The 16,548-nt window shown below is 39.1% G+C and overlaps 1 protein-coding gene across 2 annotated transcripts; it reads right to left on the bottom strand.

Annotated features, from left to right (window-relative positions):
* Positions 1 to 1,389: 1,389 nt before the first annotated feature.
* LOC114546007 (myosin heavy chain, fast skeletal muscle) lies at positions 1,390 to 13,038 on the bottom strand. Of its 2 annotated transcripts, XM_028564643.1 has the most exons (39): positions 12,817 to 13,038; positions 12,598 to 12,741; positions 12,345 to 12,501; positions 12,217 to 12,244; positions 12,034 to 12,130; positions 11,835 to 11,927; positions 11,682 to 11,745; positions 11,502 to 11,600; positions 11,311 to 11,414; positions 11,065 to 11,203; positions 10,833 to 10,951; positions 10,540 to 10,689; positions 10,269 to 10,439; positions 9,878 to 10,178; positions 9,677 to 9,747; positions 8,162 to 8,249; positions 7,919 to 8,036; positions 7,717 to 7,840; positions 7,088 to 7,224; positions 6,743 to 6,998; positions 6,416 to 6,658; positions 6,155 to 6,331; positions 5,926 to 6,071; positions 5,745 to 5,835; positions 5,256 to 5,645; positions 5,019 to 5,145; positions 4,810 to 4,928; positions 4,533 to 4,729; positions 4,074 to 4,257; positions 3,799 to 3,964; positions 3,536 to 3,660; positions 3,121 to 3,429; positions 2,824 to 3,027; positions 2,592 to 2,717; positions 2,337 to 2,507; positions 2,146 to 2,250; positions 1,954 to 2,049; positions 1,705 to 1,836; positions 1,390 to 1,495 (listed from the first exon to the last, which is right to left on the bottom strand). In XM_028564643.1, exons 1-39 carry the CDS (start codon positions 13,021 to 13,023, stop codon positions 1,475 to 1,477), a joined length of 5,796 nt encoding a protein of 1,931 aa, XP_028420444.1. In that variant the 5' UTR covers positions 13,024 to 13,038; the 3' UTR covers positions 1,390 to 1,474. The 2 variants fall into 2 exon arrangements, with proteins under 2 accessions (XP_028420444.1, XP_028420445.1); XM_028564644.1 differs by lacking the exons at positions 7,088 to 7,224; positions 7,717 to 7,840; positions 7,919 to 8,036; positions 8,162 to 8,249 and having other exon boundaries at positions 6,743 to 6,928.
* Positions 13,039 to 16,548: the final 3,510 nt, after the last annotated feature.

Below are 16,548 nucleotides of genomic sequence, written 5' to 3'. Positions count from 1 at the left end.
TATGCAGATGTGATTGATTGAAAACATGTTTGTCTGTTCTGGTAATGATAAAAATGTCCAAAACAAATTTTCAAAATGTAATATTCCTGCAAATGTACAATTTACACAAGCTACTGTACTGCATGTTAGACGAGAGAGAAACAAAGTAGCGAAATAGTTAGAGCACATCAAGTGTAAGGTACTGTACAGTAAAAATACATCATGCATCTCTTCTAGGATTTCATTGAAAAGGATGTTAACTAAATGTTTTGTATTATAAAATCTCACACACACACACACACACACACACACACACATAGTTTTAAATGTTTCAGGTATGGGCTCCTACAATGCTTCTTAGTCCTGTTTTTCATCAAATTGACAAATTTGACATTTTGGAGGCTTTTTTGACGATTATTATGATGTTTGTGTCTCTTTTCCCCCAGTGTTTTTGTTGTTTTTTGACATTTGACATTTTTTTGTGTGTGTGTATGACAGTATCATACCAACCCGTTGATGATGATGGGTTGCAGCGTGTGGGTCAGCTATTGGGAGGACTGGGAGCTTTAACCAAACACTACGAGAGAAAATCTGAGTCTGAATCCATTATTACTGTATGGGACCCAGGGGTGTCGGACTGGGGGGAAAAAGGGGACTGAGTACCCAGGGCCCTCACGTGAGGAGGGCCCAAAAATGAATAATGAATAATGAATGAATAGTTGTGGATGCGGGAAGGGGCCCATAGAAAATGTCTTTCTACAAGGCCCATCATTTTGTTCTACGCCCCTGCTGAGACTTTTCAGGGTTCTTACTGGTGATACTGGGACTTCACTAAAATGTGTTTTTTTTTAGAAGTTTCTACTTCTCTCATTTCCCATACTAAAAACAAAAAAAGCTAAATTTTAGCCAATATTTTCGTCGATTCTAACAGCAAGATGAATATGCTACTACTGAGCCGTTTTCAAAAGTTGATTGCATGAGTTTCAGGTAAGTGTCGTCTTCTTTGTGAATATTTGCTACATTTATACAGCGTAAAGCTGCATGTTTAGACCTCCATCACTCCTACAAACTGGCTTGCTGTGTCTGTCAGTGTTTCCGTGGTCGGACATACACCGATTACATTACTTGGTCATTTAGTTTTTATAGAAATCAAACCCATCTGGTTCCTGTTCTGATATCAGCGCTCACTAAGACGCTGGCTGGGTTTTCATTACAGAGAAGGCTGGGGGAAATATCCGAGGTGTGGCTGGGCCATATTCAGTCAGTGTCAGTAACCTCCCTGACACAAGTTAACACAAACCAGTGCTCTTTGATTTTAATCTTGCATTTTTCATGTCCCCAAAAAAGTGTTATTCAAATCTCACAACTACCTTTGAGAGAAGCAAAGAGATGAAAGTATTACAGACAGAATTTAATATCAACGGTTTAATCTTTATTGTTTCGGCATGAATTATTTCATATTATATGATTCAACACAGCCAAACTCTCGTGTGTTTTACTCTGCTGCTTCTTTTCCCTGTTAAAAAACACAGAAATGGTTTGTGTGAGTTTAACTAAGCGATAGGGGACAATAATTGTGATCTGTTAATTTTATAGTATTTAAACCTAATGCTTTATAAGATGAATAAAATACTGTAAAGAATCTGCTCTAACATATTGACAGATATACATCAAAGAATAATTGCATTGTTGGTTATATTTCACTAAACTGATGTATGTATTTACCTTGCCAGAGTCACGGCTCTTTGCCCTCAGCTTGTTGACCTGGGACTCTGCGATGTCAGCGCGCTCCTCAGCCTCCTCCAGCTCATTCTGAACCTTCCTGCACTTGGACAGATGAGTGTTGGCCTGCTCCTCCTGAAATACAAGACATAGAATTTTTTTTTCAAAAAGATCCATAGTACTACTGTACATTAAAATAACTATGATATATTGTTAAACTTTCAGTGCTGAAAATGTATATTTTGTCCTTACCGCCTCCTCAGCCTGCCTCTTGTAGGCCTTGACCTTCAGCTGCAATTTGTCAACCAGATCCTGCAGCCTGCCAACGTTTTTCTTGTCCTCCTCAGTCTGTAATAGGCAATATAGATTTGCATGTGTATTTTTAATGGTAAATATATTAGATCATTTTTGTACTGTACATGGTAGCTACCAAAGTGACTGTACCTGATAGGTGAGCTCCTTCACCCTCCTCTCATATTTGCGGACACCCTTAATGGCATCTGCTCCGCGTCTCTGCTCAGCCTCAACCTCTGCCTCCAGTTCACGCACCTTCAAAGAACAAGACAATAAGTATCCGTCTTTCTTTTCCAAAAGTCTTGCTTCAGTTGTACAAATTCTTAACGTGACTTTCATACCCTGGACTCGAGTTTCTGGAGCTGCTTCTTGCCACCCTTCATGGCCAGGTTCTCAGCCTCATCCAGGCGGTGCTGCAGGTCCTTCACAGCAACCTCCAGGTTCTTCTTCATCCTCTCCAGGTGAGCGCTGGTATCCTGCTCCTTCTTCAGCTCCTCAGCCATCATAGCAGCCTAGAAGAGACAGCATAAAATGTTAATGAGAAATATCTTGAACATGTTGGAGTGAAAGGAAGAACAAATGAAATGTAAACCTACATCAGTGATGGCCTTCTTGGCCTTCTCCTCTGCATTTCTTGCTTCCTGAACAGTGTCATCCACTTCACTCTGGACCTGGACCAGGTCAGACTCAAGCTTCTTCTTGGAGTTCATAAGGCTTGTGTTCTAAAAGACAAAAAAAAGGCACTTTAGTCATTACATGCCTGATTTTCACGTTATTTAATTGTCATTTGATTTTTGAATTGTTGAAGACATTATTGAGCTTGTTCACCTGAGAGTGCAGAAGTCCAACACGCTCACTGGCATCCACCAGCTCCTGCTCAGCAACTTTGCGACCTCTCTCTGTCTGTTCCAGAGCAGCTCTGAGTTCCTCGATTTCAGCTACCATCAGACCGTTCCTGCGATCCACCATAGCAGCTTGTTCCTTGAAGTCTTCCTGTGCTCTGACAGCATCATCAAGGTGCAGTTGTGCATCCTAGTGAAAAAACGTCAGGAAAATAATCACATAAATGCCAAACTGTACCTGCACTGACCATAGTCTGTGCAACAACTCTGTGTCTAACTATACCTTCAGCTGCGCCTGCACATTCCTCAGCTGCTTCTGGGACTCAGCAGCCTGGCGATTGGCGTGGCTCAGCTGAATCTCCATCTCATTCAGGTCTCCCTCCATCTTCTTCTTGATTCTCAGGGAATCGTTTCTGCTCCTGACCTCAGAATCCAGAGTGCTCTGCATGGAGTCAATCACCCTCTGGCTGTTCCTCTTGATCTGCTCCATCTCCTCATCTTTCTCTGCCAGCTTCCTGTCCACCTCACCCTTAATCTGGTTGAGCTCCAGCTGGACACGCAGGATCTTAGACTCTTCGTGTTCCAGAGTTCCCTAATTATATCAAAGAATTCAATATTCATCTTTGCCTTTAAACCTTTTTTGTATATTTGTCAATGATTAAGATTTTATCAGAAGATTTCCTTGAGAAAAATAGTACCTCAGCCTCTTCAAGAGCCGTCTGGATCTCAGCCTTCTCGGTCTCCACCTGCTTCTTGGACTTCTCCAGCTCATGGATGCTCTTGCCAGTCTCACCAATCTGTTCAGTCAGATCTGAGATCTCCTCTGCAGAGAGATACATGTGTTTTATACTGTTAAGACTTACAATGTATAATATAAACACTAAATTCTAACACAATTGAATACAATGTAAGAAACACAAGTGTTGAATACAATGTAGCTGTTACATAATGTAGAACTTACGTTGCAGGTTCTTGTTTTCCCGCTTCATGGTCTCCAGCTGATCCAGAGATTCCTCATAAGAGTTCTTCATCTTGAACAGCTCAGTGCTGAGAGAACGAGCCTCCTTCTGTGCTCCCTCGAGCTCGGCCTGACCCTCCTCGAACTTCTGTTTCCACTCTGCCAACACCTGAATAACATAATTAATACAGTTAAGTTGGTTATGTAGCAATATGGGGAAAAATAAATGTAGATTTAATTGTTTGTATGGCTAGGCCACACAAAGTAAACAATGCTACCTTGTCAAAGTTCCTCTGCTTCTTGTCCAGGTTGGCAGCCAGCCCATTGGCCCTCTCCACATCAATCATGAGGTCCTCCACCTCACTCTGGAGCCTCTGTTTGGTTTTCTCAAGAGAAGCACACTTGGAGTTCACTGCCTCAATCTGCTCCTCAGCCTCCTGAAGACGCTGAGCCAGCTTTTTCCTGTTTGAAAAGGATGAGATTTGTTTTCCACTTAAACTACTTTTTTCCAGATATTTTTTCATGAATGAAATACAAATCATTACATAGTCGCAGAACATAGATGAATATAAGAAAGCACTGCTTTAATCTAAAATGTTATTTTCGTAATAAGATACCAAATACAAACAATTGAAAAACCTGTTAAGAACATGTGTTTAAATGCAAGTACTGTTTTTGACTTATGCTAAAATGCTACACTTCTGAACTGGCCATTGAATTGTTTGAATCTTACTCACTTGGATTCCTCAAGCTCCTCAGTGCGCTGGATAGCATCAGTTTCATACTTAGTTCTCCACTGAGCCACCTCACCGTTGGCCTTGGACATTCCACGCTGCAGCTCAGCCTTGGCCTCCTGCTCCTCCTCAAACTGCTCCCTCAGCAGATCACAGTCATGGCGGGCTGATTGCAGTCCATGGGCAAGAGCATTCTTGGCCTGGTGTAAGACATATGATTGAATTTACAAAATTCCGTAATCCCAAACTAATAATACACACTCACTTAACGGTGTCTTACCTTAACCTCCTCTTCAATCTGTCTCTTCAGCTCCTCAATCTGCTGTGTGAATGCCTGTTTGCCTCTGGTCAGCTGGGAGACAAGAGCTTCTTTCTCTTCAATTTGACGGCTGAACTCACCTTGTGTGAAAGATGTCATGATACCTTAGCTTTTGTCATGTTTCTTAATAACATACACAATAGATCATTCAATTTAAAAGTTTTAGATACCATTTTCTGTCAGGAGACGTGCTTTCTGTGCATTTGAGTCATTGATTTGACGGACATTTTCATCATTCTTGGTCTTCAGTTCGCTAAGTTGGTCCTCTAGAGTACGGCACATCTTTTCAAGATTTCCCTAATGAGTAAATAGAGATGAGATCAGTGATCAGATTTTATTTATAATATTAATCACATTATTTACTATACTTATTTAGTTAATAAAATAGCATGTAATCCATTGTGTACCTTTGCTTTAGCAACAGCTTCCATGTTGCTGGAGAGGTCATCAATCTCCATCTTGTATTCACTCTTTTCCTTCTCAAGCTTCTGCTTTACACGCTGGAGGTTGTCGATCTGCTCTCCCAGCTCAGCTACGCTGTCAGCCTGCTTCTTGCGAAGAGCAGCAGCGGTGGCTTCATGCTGCAGAGTGGACTCCTCAAGATCACGACGGAGCTTCTGGAACTCGGCTTCACGCTTCTTGTTCATCTCAATCTGAGCAGCAGTGGCACCGCCGGCCTCCTCCAGCCTCTCACTGATCTCCTCAAGTTCCCTGGAGAGGTCAGCTCTCTGCTTCTCAACCTTGGCACGAGCAGCACGCTCAGCCTCAATCTCCTCCTCCAGTTCCTCAATACGAGCCTGTTGATTATAGATGTGATGTCTTTCAGTAAACTTTCACTTTTAATACACAAAATTGGGAACACATGCAGAAATGTTTTGTGTAATGCGATATGTCACCTGGAGCTCCTTGATCTTCTTCTGAAGCTGAGCACCCAGTGACTGCTCATCTTCAATCTTGCTAAGGAGCTGACTGATTTCAAAGTCCTTCCTGTGAGAATTATAGATAAAGTACAAAGAGTTCATGTAGTTGACCACAATTTTTAAAAGAATGGTTTAGGAAATTCAAAAATGACATTACTTTTTGATCTTCTCATCAGACTGCTGCTTGTCATTCTCAAGATCCATTATGGATTCCTGGGCCAGTTTCAGATCACCCTCAAGCTTTCTCTTGGCTCTCTCAAGGTCCATACGGAGCTTCTTCTCTTGCTCCAGAGAACCCTCAAGCTAAGAAATAAGATGAGTTTTTAACCATCACATTCAAGAAGAATACTCTTGCTTTGCCAATCCAAGAGACTTTGTAAACTTACATCATCCACTTGCTGCTCAAGCTTGGTCTTGGCCTTGGTCAGAGTGTTGACTTTGTCTTCCTCTGCCTGCAGGTCATCAAGAGTCTGCTGATGAGCCTCCTGAAGGGCTTTCTTTTCCTTGGTCAGCTTAGCAATGCTCTCATCTTGAGAGGCCATCTCCTCAGTCAGGTTCTTAACCTAAGTGTGCAAGAAAAATCTTGTCTTTAAACGGTCATCATTATAATCTTACTTGATCTGCTGGACAGATTATTATTTACCAACCTTGTTCTCTGTGGCATGTTTTTCTTTTTCCACTTTGGCCAAGGTAAGCTCCAGGTCATCAATATCCTTCTTGAGCTCAGAGCATTCATCCTCCAGCTTTCTCTTCTTGGCAGTGAGCTCAGCATTCATTTCCTCTTCATCCTCCAGTCTCTCGGTTGTCTCTTTGAGTTTGGCCTCGAGCTGAATCTTACTCTTGATAAGTCCCTCACATCTCTCTTCAGCGTCATTCAGATTCTCTGATTCCTAGTTAGTTTTCCAAAAATAGATGTTAGCACATTAACATTAAAAAACATGAAAAAGCAGGACTGTCCATTGGTGTGTACTTACAGATGCTACTTGGAGCTGCAGATCATTCTTCTCCTGCAGAAGGGACACCATCTTCTGCTCCAGTTCCTTCTTCTTGGCCAGGGCAGCAGCCAAGTCAGTGGTCATCTTTTCATAGTTCTCCTTCATAGCTGCCAGCTCCTTCTCAGTTTCAGCACTCTTCAGCAGAGGCTTGATCTTGTAGTACACCTTCATCCATGGCCAGTGTTTGACATTCATGAATGAGCGGACATTGTACTGGATGGTATATACAGCATCCCTGTTGAAAAGAAGTTGCTGTTAGGGACAAAGTTATTCCTCATTATTTATTCCGCGGCTGTGCACTCAAAATTGTTGTTTTCAACATGCCTCGTCGCTGTCATCTTCACAAACTCTTTTCTCATGAGGTAACCACGGCACAAAGCCTGAGTCATGGTGACCAGAGATGCCAGTTTTTCATCTCTCATCTCCTCTAGGACACCCAGCAGACCGGCCTTGAAGAACACCTGATCAAGGAGAAAATAGAAATTGACTTCATGTCTGCACTATACACTATTCTAAACATTAAACCAGAAATGACTCAGATACCATGTACCCCACATAATCATATAAATGTCTTTAATTATTATGAAAACTTTTTTATCTTCATCAGGATCAGGATATGTAGCAAACTATCGTAGACAGTGAAACACAATTATTCTAAATAGCTGATGGCAGTTCTGTTTTTTTCTAGGAAACTTCAATCCTATATGGGCACTTTTAGTAGTCTTTTACTATTACTTGGTGCATAAGACAAAATGTAACTTGCTCCAACAATGGCCACATGGTGGTGCAAATTATCTATCCTTTACTCGGTCAGTGGCCTAATTTTCCATTAGAATACATAAAATTGCAATGGGAAAAGACTTTTTTAAGATACTCTTTTTTTAACAGACAAAATGCACTGACCATCATTGGAAAGTACCACTAAAGTATATAAATGCAATGAAGGGGCTTACCTTGGTGTGTCCGAATTTGTACTCATCATGATTAACATCAATTGACCCAAGCAGCTTCTCTGAAGCCTTCTTGTTGTCAATGAACTGGCCCTCGGGGATGACACTGGCATTCAGCACCTTGTACCTTTTTATGAGAGTTAATGGTCAGTGTGAGCATTTTCTTTCAATAATCTATCAAAATTCTTTAAATATCCATCGATACCTCTGCTTGAAGTCAGCATAGATAATTCTGCTGGGGAAACCTTTTCTGCAGATTCTGATACCCTCCAGCACACCATTACACCTGAGCTGGTGGATGACCAGGAAGTTCTCCATCAGACCTGTAAAAAATACATTTCTCAATTACTTCCTTGAATAAATTAGTTAGGCTCTAAAATTAAGTAAACCATACCAACAAAACAAATCACTCCTCAAAGAATCCCTTGAGATTAAGTTTTCTATGTACCTGGAGTCTTTGACTCATTGGGAATCAGGCAGCGCACAAAGTGAGGATGGGTGCTCCTCAAGTTAGTCATCAGCTTTCCCAAGTTCTCCTGTAGATCCAGAATGGTGAGTTATATCATGCATACACAGTTTTTTACAATCACTTTGGCACTAATTTCAGAACCTTGACGTCATTTTTCAAAACTCTAGACACAAAACTCTCAACCAATGATCAAAATACAAATTTTTTCTCTAACACTTGTTTCAATTGCTTGGATACAGTACACATAAACCTAAGATCATTTGTTCAAATACAGTAACAAAGAACAGCAGTTCACACATTACATTTCAGATAATTGTCTATTCATTTCATTACAATCATCTAACTATCAATTATAATAACTGTTGCATTACTCTTAATGCATAGTTGTATGGAAACAGAAACAATATTCCATGTTTAGATCATGAAAGTTTCAAGATAACGAGATTCATTGTCACCAATTAGCGTGGAACATGAACCAATTAGACTACATTATCTATGGATGTAATATTTCATCATCATTCTTTACTGTAATGTATTACTGTTTATCAGACACTGTTTCTATGGTCCCATGTACCACCTTTGAGACTATTTACAGTATTGACAGTACTGCACTGTATGCATGCAGGCCCTTGGAATTGCTTGTCCAATTCTGCCAACGCGTTACTGGTGATTGAGATATATACTTTATATATACAGTATACTGTATATATATATATATATATATACATATACATATATAGTCGTACCACATTGTTCCCCATGCCTGAAGGTTTTTTCCAAGATATTTGGCTAATTGCAATGTAGATGAGAACCTGTGGCCAAATCCACAAGGCAGAGTTGATGAAGATGTAGAAGTACAGTAATCACTTCTTTGTTTTGCTTTTTACATTACAAGCAAGTTGAGGAACACTGCATTTGATGTTGTAGAGTACTGTCTTTTCTTTTCTATTTTTTAGCTAATTATTTTGCTTTGATTCAAATAAACCTATGTTGTGATCATACTGTATTGTTTTTCATCAATGCATTTCAGGTTTTGTTCAATGATTTCACTATGTGAACTCATACTTTTTTATGTGAACTGCAATACCTTTACAGGGATGTATTTACATCTAGTACCATAATGAAACATGTATCACCTATTTTGTACTACAATATTTAATGATTGTACAAATGATGACACAGTGAAAATATGGGTGGCTTATGTGTGGGTGATCTAAAGTAACGTTTCAATGGTATTTCACAATAAATTAGTTTTTTGAACCAATTGTTGTGCAAGTGCAAGATTTATTTAAAGATATGAATGCACAATGCAGTGTTTTGAACATTGGACACCCTGTGGTACAAGTGACGACCGTTTTGAGTTTTGTGTCTAGAGTTTTGAAAAATGACGTCAAGGTTCTGAAATTAGTAGCAAAGTGATTGTAAAAAACTGTAACAACTGTGAGTTTGAGCATAAATTGAGATACTGTATATTAGATAAGTTTGCAACCTTACCCTAAACTGTGAAGACACAGTCTGCATAGAACCACCCTTCTTCTTGCCACCCTTCTTGGCACCACCAGTTTCTGTAAATGTTTGTAAATAAACTTGTTATGTTAAAATATGACACAGCATTTACGTGAGCACATGCTACAGTTAAAAAATATACAGTATAACCTTAAAATGTGTTTTAGTTTACTGTAGTTACTATCATACCCTCAACGACGGGAGGATACAGAACAGCCAGCAGTTTCACTGGGGATTTCTGGTACAGCTGAATGACAGAGTCATTCAGTGGATCCTTGTTCTTGTCCAGCCAGCCAGCGATATTGTAGTCCACGGTACCGGCGTAGTGCACCAGGGAGAAGTGGGCCTCAATCTTGCCCTTGGCGGGCTTAGGCTTCTCAAATGCTTTGTTTTTGCCAAGATGCTGGTCATACAGCTTGTTCTTGAAGGATGTGTCTGTGGCCTTGGGGAACATGCACTCCTCTTCGAGGATGGAGAAGATTCCCATGGGCTTGAAAAAAGTGTGAAGAAGAATGTCATTAAGTGATACATTAAGTCAAATTACGAACAATTATATATAATTACCAAATGAAGTGATTACCTTTTCAATGAGCTCAATGCAAGCAGCCAAGTCCATGCCAAAGTCAATGAAATCCCAGATAATACCCTCCTTCTTGTACTCCTCTTGCTCCAGGACAAACATAGTGTGGTTGAAGAACTGTTGCAGTTTCTCATTGGTGAAGTTGATGCACAGCTGTTCCAAGGTGTTGAACTGTGATGGGACAAATAATTAGTGTAATCTCTCGCAGGGCAATAAGAATGATTCTGTTATGAAAAGCATCAGCGTCAGAATTGTTTGAAATGAAGCTTACGTCAAAGATTTCAAAGCCAGCAATATCCAGGACACCAATGTAGAACTGTCTAGCTTGTTTAGTGTCCAAACTCTGGTTGATACGGACGACCATCCACAAGAACATTCTCTCATAGATAGACTTGGCCAGGGCAGGCACTGCGTTCATCACCTGAATAAAAACAAGGATGTGATTTGTTTAAAATCAACCGTCAAACATCTTGTAAAACGATGGAATACTGGTGTTTTAAATTTTTCTAATGAAATAAATGACACAAAAGATAAATAGAAGTTATACGAGTTTATTTCAATTACCTGAGGTACAGTCTGTCCCTTGGTGACATACTCATTTCCGACCTTCACTCTGGGATAGCACAGAGCCTTGAGCATGTCAGCGGAGTTCAGACCCAGCAAGTAACCAACCTTGTCAGCCTCTGAAAATAGTTTATAGATTTCCATCATGATATTAACAGAAACCAGTGTGATTAAGAACTGTATTACTGTTTTCCCCCAAGCTATTCACTCTGAGCTGGCATTAAATACTCACCCTCTGTGCCATCAGGCTCAGCCTGCTCCTCACGCTGCTTCTGCTTGAACTTCATGTTACCATGGTGGAGCACAGCACCAGTCATCCTGTAGATGCTCACCTTCTCTTCACCAGTGAAGCCCAGGATATCAATGGCATTCTGAGTTCAAAGAGGTCCACACAAACATAATCACTTTAGAAAAATGCACTTAAAAGGGCAGTTTTGATGTGGATATATTTAAATATTTCAAAGTAAAAATCACTCACATCGGTGGCTTCCAGCTCCTCTTTGTCATTAATGCTGGCCACAGTGATCTGACCCATGCTACACATGGGGAAGTCGTAAGGGTTGGTTGTGATGAGTGCCTGATCTGGAGATCAAAAAATGGGTGAACACATCAGAACATTGGTTTCATATCAAACAGGTTAAGCAATGTGCATCCTCTCAATCTTCTTACCAAGTATCTCAGGGATGTGGCCGGTCATCATCTGGAAGAAGATGTGGTAGCCTCTTTCATCAGAAAGCTGGTATGTCACTCTTGACTTCTCCAGCAGATCTACAAACATTGTTCATAAATTACAGTCTGACCAAGTCTCAATTCCAGTCGTTTGTATCTACTATGAGTATTATTACTTACATGTCTCAATATCAGCACTAGACAGTTTGCCAGTTGTGCCGAAATGGATTCTGATGAATTTACCCTGTTTGGAACAAAGGATTTTTAATGTCCCTCCACATTGGCAATCTGTAACAAGACCTCTTTTATGTGTAGAAATTGTTCCATACTTACAAAACGAGAAGAGTTGTCATTCCTAATAGTTTTAGCGTTACCATAGGCCTCCAGCAGGGGATTGGCTGCAATAATCTGATCCTCCAGTGACCCCTAATATCCAGGTTTAGAATTACAGTCAGAAAATGACTTTATTTTTTCCCCTTGAAAAATATTCTATACAGGAAGAACCCTGAATTGTAATCATACAGTAACATACCTTTGATGTGTCCCTCTTCGGTCCACCAACTGCGATTGTTGCAAAGTACTGGATGACACGCTTGGTGTTGACAGTCTTTCCAGCACCAGATTCTCCACTAGGTATAGACATAGACTTTTAAGAATTTGATCAAGATATTTGACTGTTAAACAAAGTCAACAAATGTAAATGTAACAAACTTACGTGATCAAGACAGACTGGTTCTCCCTATCTGTAAATTTAAAAAAACAACAATGTAATAATAATTGAGTTTTACTGCAACAGAAGCCATTTATACTTATAAATTCTACATTGTTTTGGTATTGACTTACCAGTAAGCATGAACTGAAAAGCGTTGTCAGAGACAGAGAAGATGTGGGGTGGAGCCTCCATACGCTTCTTGCCTCTATAGGCACTTACACATTCAGCATCGTACACTGGGAGCCACTTGTAGGGGTTCACAGTGGCACAGAACAACCCAGAGTAGGTCTGAAAGTGATCATAGAGATTCAACAGTTAACTCTATGTTTCCTACAAGTTTAGTAATTCACAATAGTTCTTTTCTCATTAGGCAGATTGTCTTACGTAGATCATCCATGCTGCAAAACGCTCTTTGAGGTTATACAGCACAGAGGCTTCATTGAGATGGGTCATCATGGCCATGTCCTCAATCTTGTCATACTTGGGAGGGTTCATTGGATAGACGTCAGCTTCTTTCACTGTCCTCTCCTGCAACAGGACATTAGACACAATGAGACCTAATCATATTGAATTCCCAGTTGACTCTGACTTCATGATACTAACCTCCTTAGTGTCCAGGACTTCAACGGTGACTTTGTCACCATCTTTCTTGAGGATTTTTGCCTTCAAGTACAGCTCCTTGGCATCGGCCACGTAGCAGGCACTCTTGGCATCAAATGGTGCAGTTTGAGCCTCAATTCTCTCCTTTTCTGGCTTACGAAGGTAAATGGCAGCTTTGCCATAAACGGCCATCTCCGCGTCCGTACTCATGGTGACGGTTTACTTCTGTGAAGTAATTACAAATAACAGTAATATATATATATATATATATATATATATATATATATATATATATATATATATATTTTTTTTTTTTTTTTTTTTTTTTAGATATTAAAACTAATGTCTTTTAGCCATATGCCTGGAAAGTATAATGAAATAATTTATATATACCTATCAAATTGAGTTCTGCGCAACATCACAAGTCAGTAAGTCAACCAATAGAAATCTTAGAATGATGGTTTCTGTTTGTATCATTGAACAGTTCCTTAATGCCTGGTGTTGTACTAAACATCAACAACATATCAATACCAAAATATCTCTTACATTATTAAAAGATACCTTTATCTTAGTTAAAGCCTTTCAGACCGTCAGACAGATTGCCTATGCTGTAATTTCATTACGTTGCTCTATAATTTCTATAATCTGTTGCATGTCTCTCCATCCAGGGAGAGAGATTCATGCTCAGTTTCTCTTCCTGAGGTTTCTCCCATTTTCCCCCCGTTAAAGGGGTCCAAATTGAAGGTCTGAGGACAGAGAGTGTCATATGCTATACAGATTGTAAAGCCCCTTGAGACAAATTTGTGATATTAGGTTAAATGAATAAAATTGACTTGACTTTACTTGGCTGATTGTTGTTACAATTAACACTAATCGTCATTTTGAGTTTTGTCCTAATTGGATGCAAAACACCTAAGGTCACGGATTAAACACACAAATACTTAAATAAAAGTTGTACATACCTTATCCTTTCCCCTTGTGTAAAGAATGTTGCACTCCACAATCCTATCGAAAACATCATGGGTTAGTCAGTGCAGGAAACAACCCTCAAATTAACTTTGTTGACATATATTACATTATAGAGATATGTTAAAAAAAATATATATATATATATATATATATATAAATTTCATCTTGTATCAAATATGCACAGAGTGCATTGAATACATACATTCATTCTTGCACTGAACTGCCTTGCACTACATTTATATTTAAATCTTAAATCTCTACTATACGGATATTGCACTATTCTTTTCCTCTCAATTTGTAAATTCTATTGTATTGTTAAACTGCATACTTAGATTTCTTACTGTCCTTTCTGTTTTTATTTTCATATAAGTGAGTGTTGTACTTTAAGAGAAAAGAATAACCAGAGTCAAATTCCTTGTTTGTTTACGCAAACCTGGCCAATAAAGTTGATTCTGATTCTGATTCTGACTAAATATAATGTCATATAATTTCCAAAATGAGAAACACATTTAAATGGTACGATGCATAGTAGTAGACCACCTCACCACAAGCTGGAACTTCAAGCGCTTTCCACCACGCTGTCTAAGGCACCCACATGGACCCCTTATATTCAGTCTGGTGTGCTTACTAAGCAGAGGTTGCAACAGACTTACATGCCAATTATGGTAAGGGTGACAGATGAGACTTTTCGCATTTTTAGCTGGTTCTATATTTGGGAGAATCCCTATCCTAAGTAATTAGTTTTTTTAATTAAAGATTATAATAGCAAATGGTGGTGTTGACACATTTTAAGATGATTACCTTTAAAATGATTGATAATTGATAATTGATTGATTGACATTCTTTAATTTGAGACCATGTTGTGAGATTTTACATTTATATGAGCAATTTAAAGTTTGTTATTTGACAGACAGCAAATCCATCAAAGGTAGATGAACATTGACATTATGGTTTTAAATTATTTCGTGCTTGCGCTTGTTTGGTAATTTCTTGACTTCATATGGATTAGAGCAACAGTGGTTTTGGTACTTGTTCTGACATGATGTGATGTCGGGCTTAGTTTTCAAGCTATTAGCAACCTTTATTGAAAATACAAGACAAAAGAACAAAGACTGACTTTTTACACTTGCCTCTTTTTGTCATGTGAATTGGATTATTATGGGGATTATTATGGCAATCTTTAGTGTGCACATGTAAACATAACCAGATATGACTTACTCTGTAATATTTTTAATCACTAAGTAAGGAACATTTTCATTAAATGTAATTATATTTTTACGATTGCACATTTATTATTGCCTTTTCTAAACTAACTTAACATGATTTTACAGAAATGTAAATGTCTTGTTAAATGTAATTTCAATTCATTCAGGCTCTGAGATGTCTTTTTAAAGGAGATTCAGTCTACATTATAGAATGATTAGGATTAAGCAGTCAGAGTGAGCCAGTTGTCAGCTAACTTGGGGTGCGATGTAGAGCATATGCTTCTTCTACTTGTGTTAGGGGCCCCTCTGTCAAGATCCATCTTGTAATTTGAGTGGTTTCAAAAGTTGCTGTGTGAAGATGAGAGAAGTTTGCATGTCATCAAAGTGGGAGGGTGCAAAGCCTGCCCTGGATTGGTTGACTGTATATTATTAAGCAAAAGAATGCTTTGAACAAAACCGAATATGGCTTTAAACATTAGGAAACATACTGTACATACTGTACTGTAGGTGTTACCAGACCATCTGGCCATGCTTTGAGATTTGCCCTGGATGTCACAAAATTTTCTTTTAGTGTACTATTGATATGCAGATATAATTGATTGAAAATATGTTTGTCTGTTCTGGTAATGATCAAATGCCCAAAAAGAATTTTCAAAATGTAATTTTCATGCAAATGTACAATTTACACAAGCGACTGTACTGCATGTTAGACGAGAGAGAAACAAAATAGTGAAATAGTTAGGTCACATCAAGTGTAAGGCACTGTACAGTGAAAATACATCAGGCATCTCTTCTAAGATTTCATTGAATAGGATGTTCACTGAATGTTTTGTGTAAGAAAATCTCACACACTCACACACACACACACACACACACACACACACACACACACACACACACACACACACACACACACACACACACATACAGTTTCAAACAATGATTAAAATGTTTCAGGTATGGGCTCCTACAATGCTTCTTAGTCCTGTTTTTCATCAAATGTTTAAGATTATTTGATGTTCAGATGACTGTTTGCAGTGAGCACACAGCTCATTGATGTCTCACAGCAAAACACTCCCCCTTCCAGACGTTACCTCACTTGATCAGATGTCAGAGCCATGCTATTAAGGCTACTTTGAAAGAAAAAAAATGATCACCGAACATGATGATAATGGAAATAATTACTGCATTCAAACAAGTGACCTTTTAACAATCCAGACTTAACTGACACAATTTGCTAATTAATTAAAATATGTGGTGGCTCCTAGTTGTTTCCCTAAACAAAGGAGATGTATTATCTGCTCATCTTGTACAACGCTCCAGCGTTGAGAACAAGCCCATGAATCAATCAGTTTTGTTTGTTTGTTTTTATGGGTTCTTTTAATACCTCTCAAAACATTTTGTGTGCTGCATTGCGCCAACTCAATGTAATTAGATAGGCTAGGTGTCAAAGTCTTGAGAAGGAAGAGAGGTCAGAGGACGCCTGGTGTTTGGGGGGGGGTGGACATTTGAAGCACACGGCAGTTGTTGACGCTTCTGAAAAAAACAGTCTGCTGACATG

This window comes from Perca flavescens, chromosome 19, assembly GCF_004354835.1.
Source record: "Perca flavescens isolate YP-PL-M2 chromosome 19, PFLA_1.0, whole genome shotgun sequence".
In the NCBI taxonomy this organism is placed as follows: domain Eukaryota; kingdom Metazoa; phylum Chordata; class Actinopteri; order Perciformes; family Percidae; genus Perca; species Perca flavescens.
Note: the sequence above shows the minus strand (reverse complement) of the source record. Positions and strands in the feature narration are given on the sequence as shown.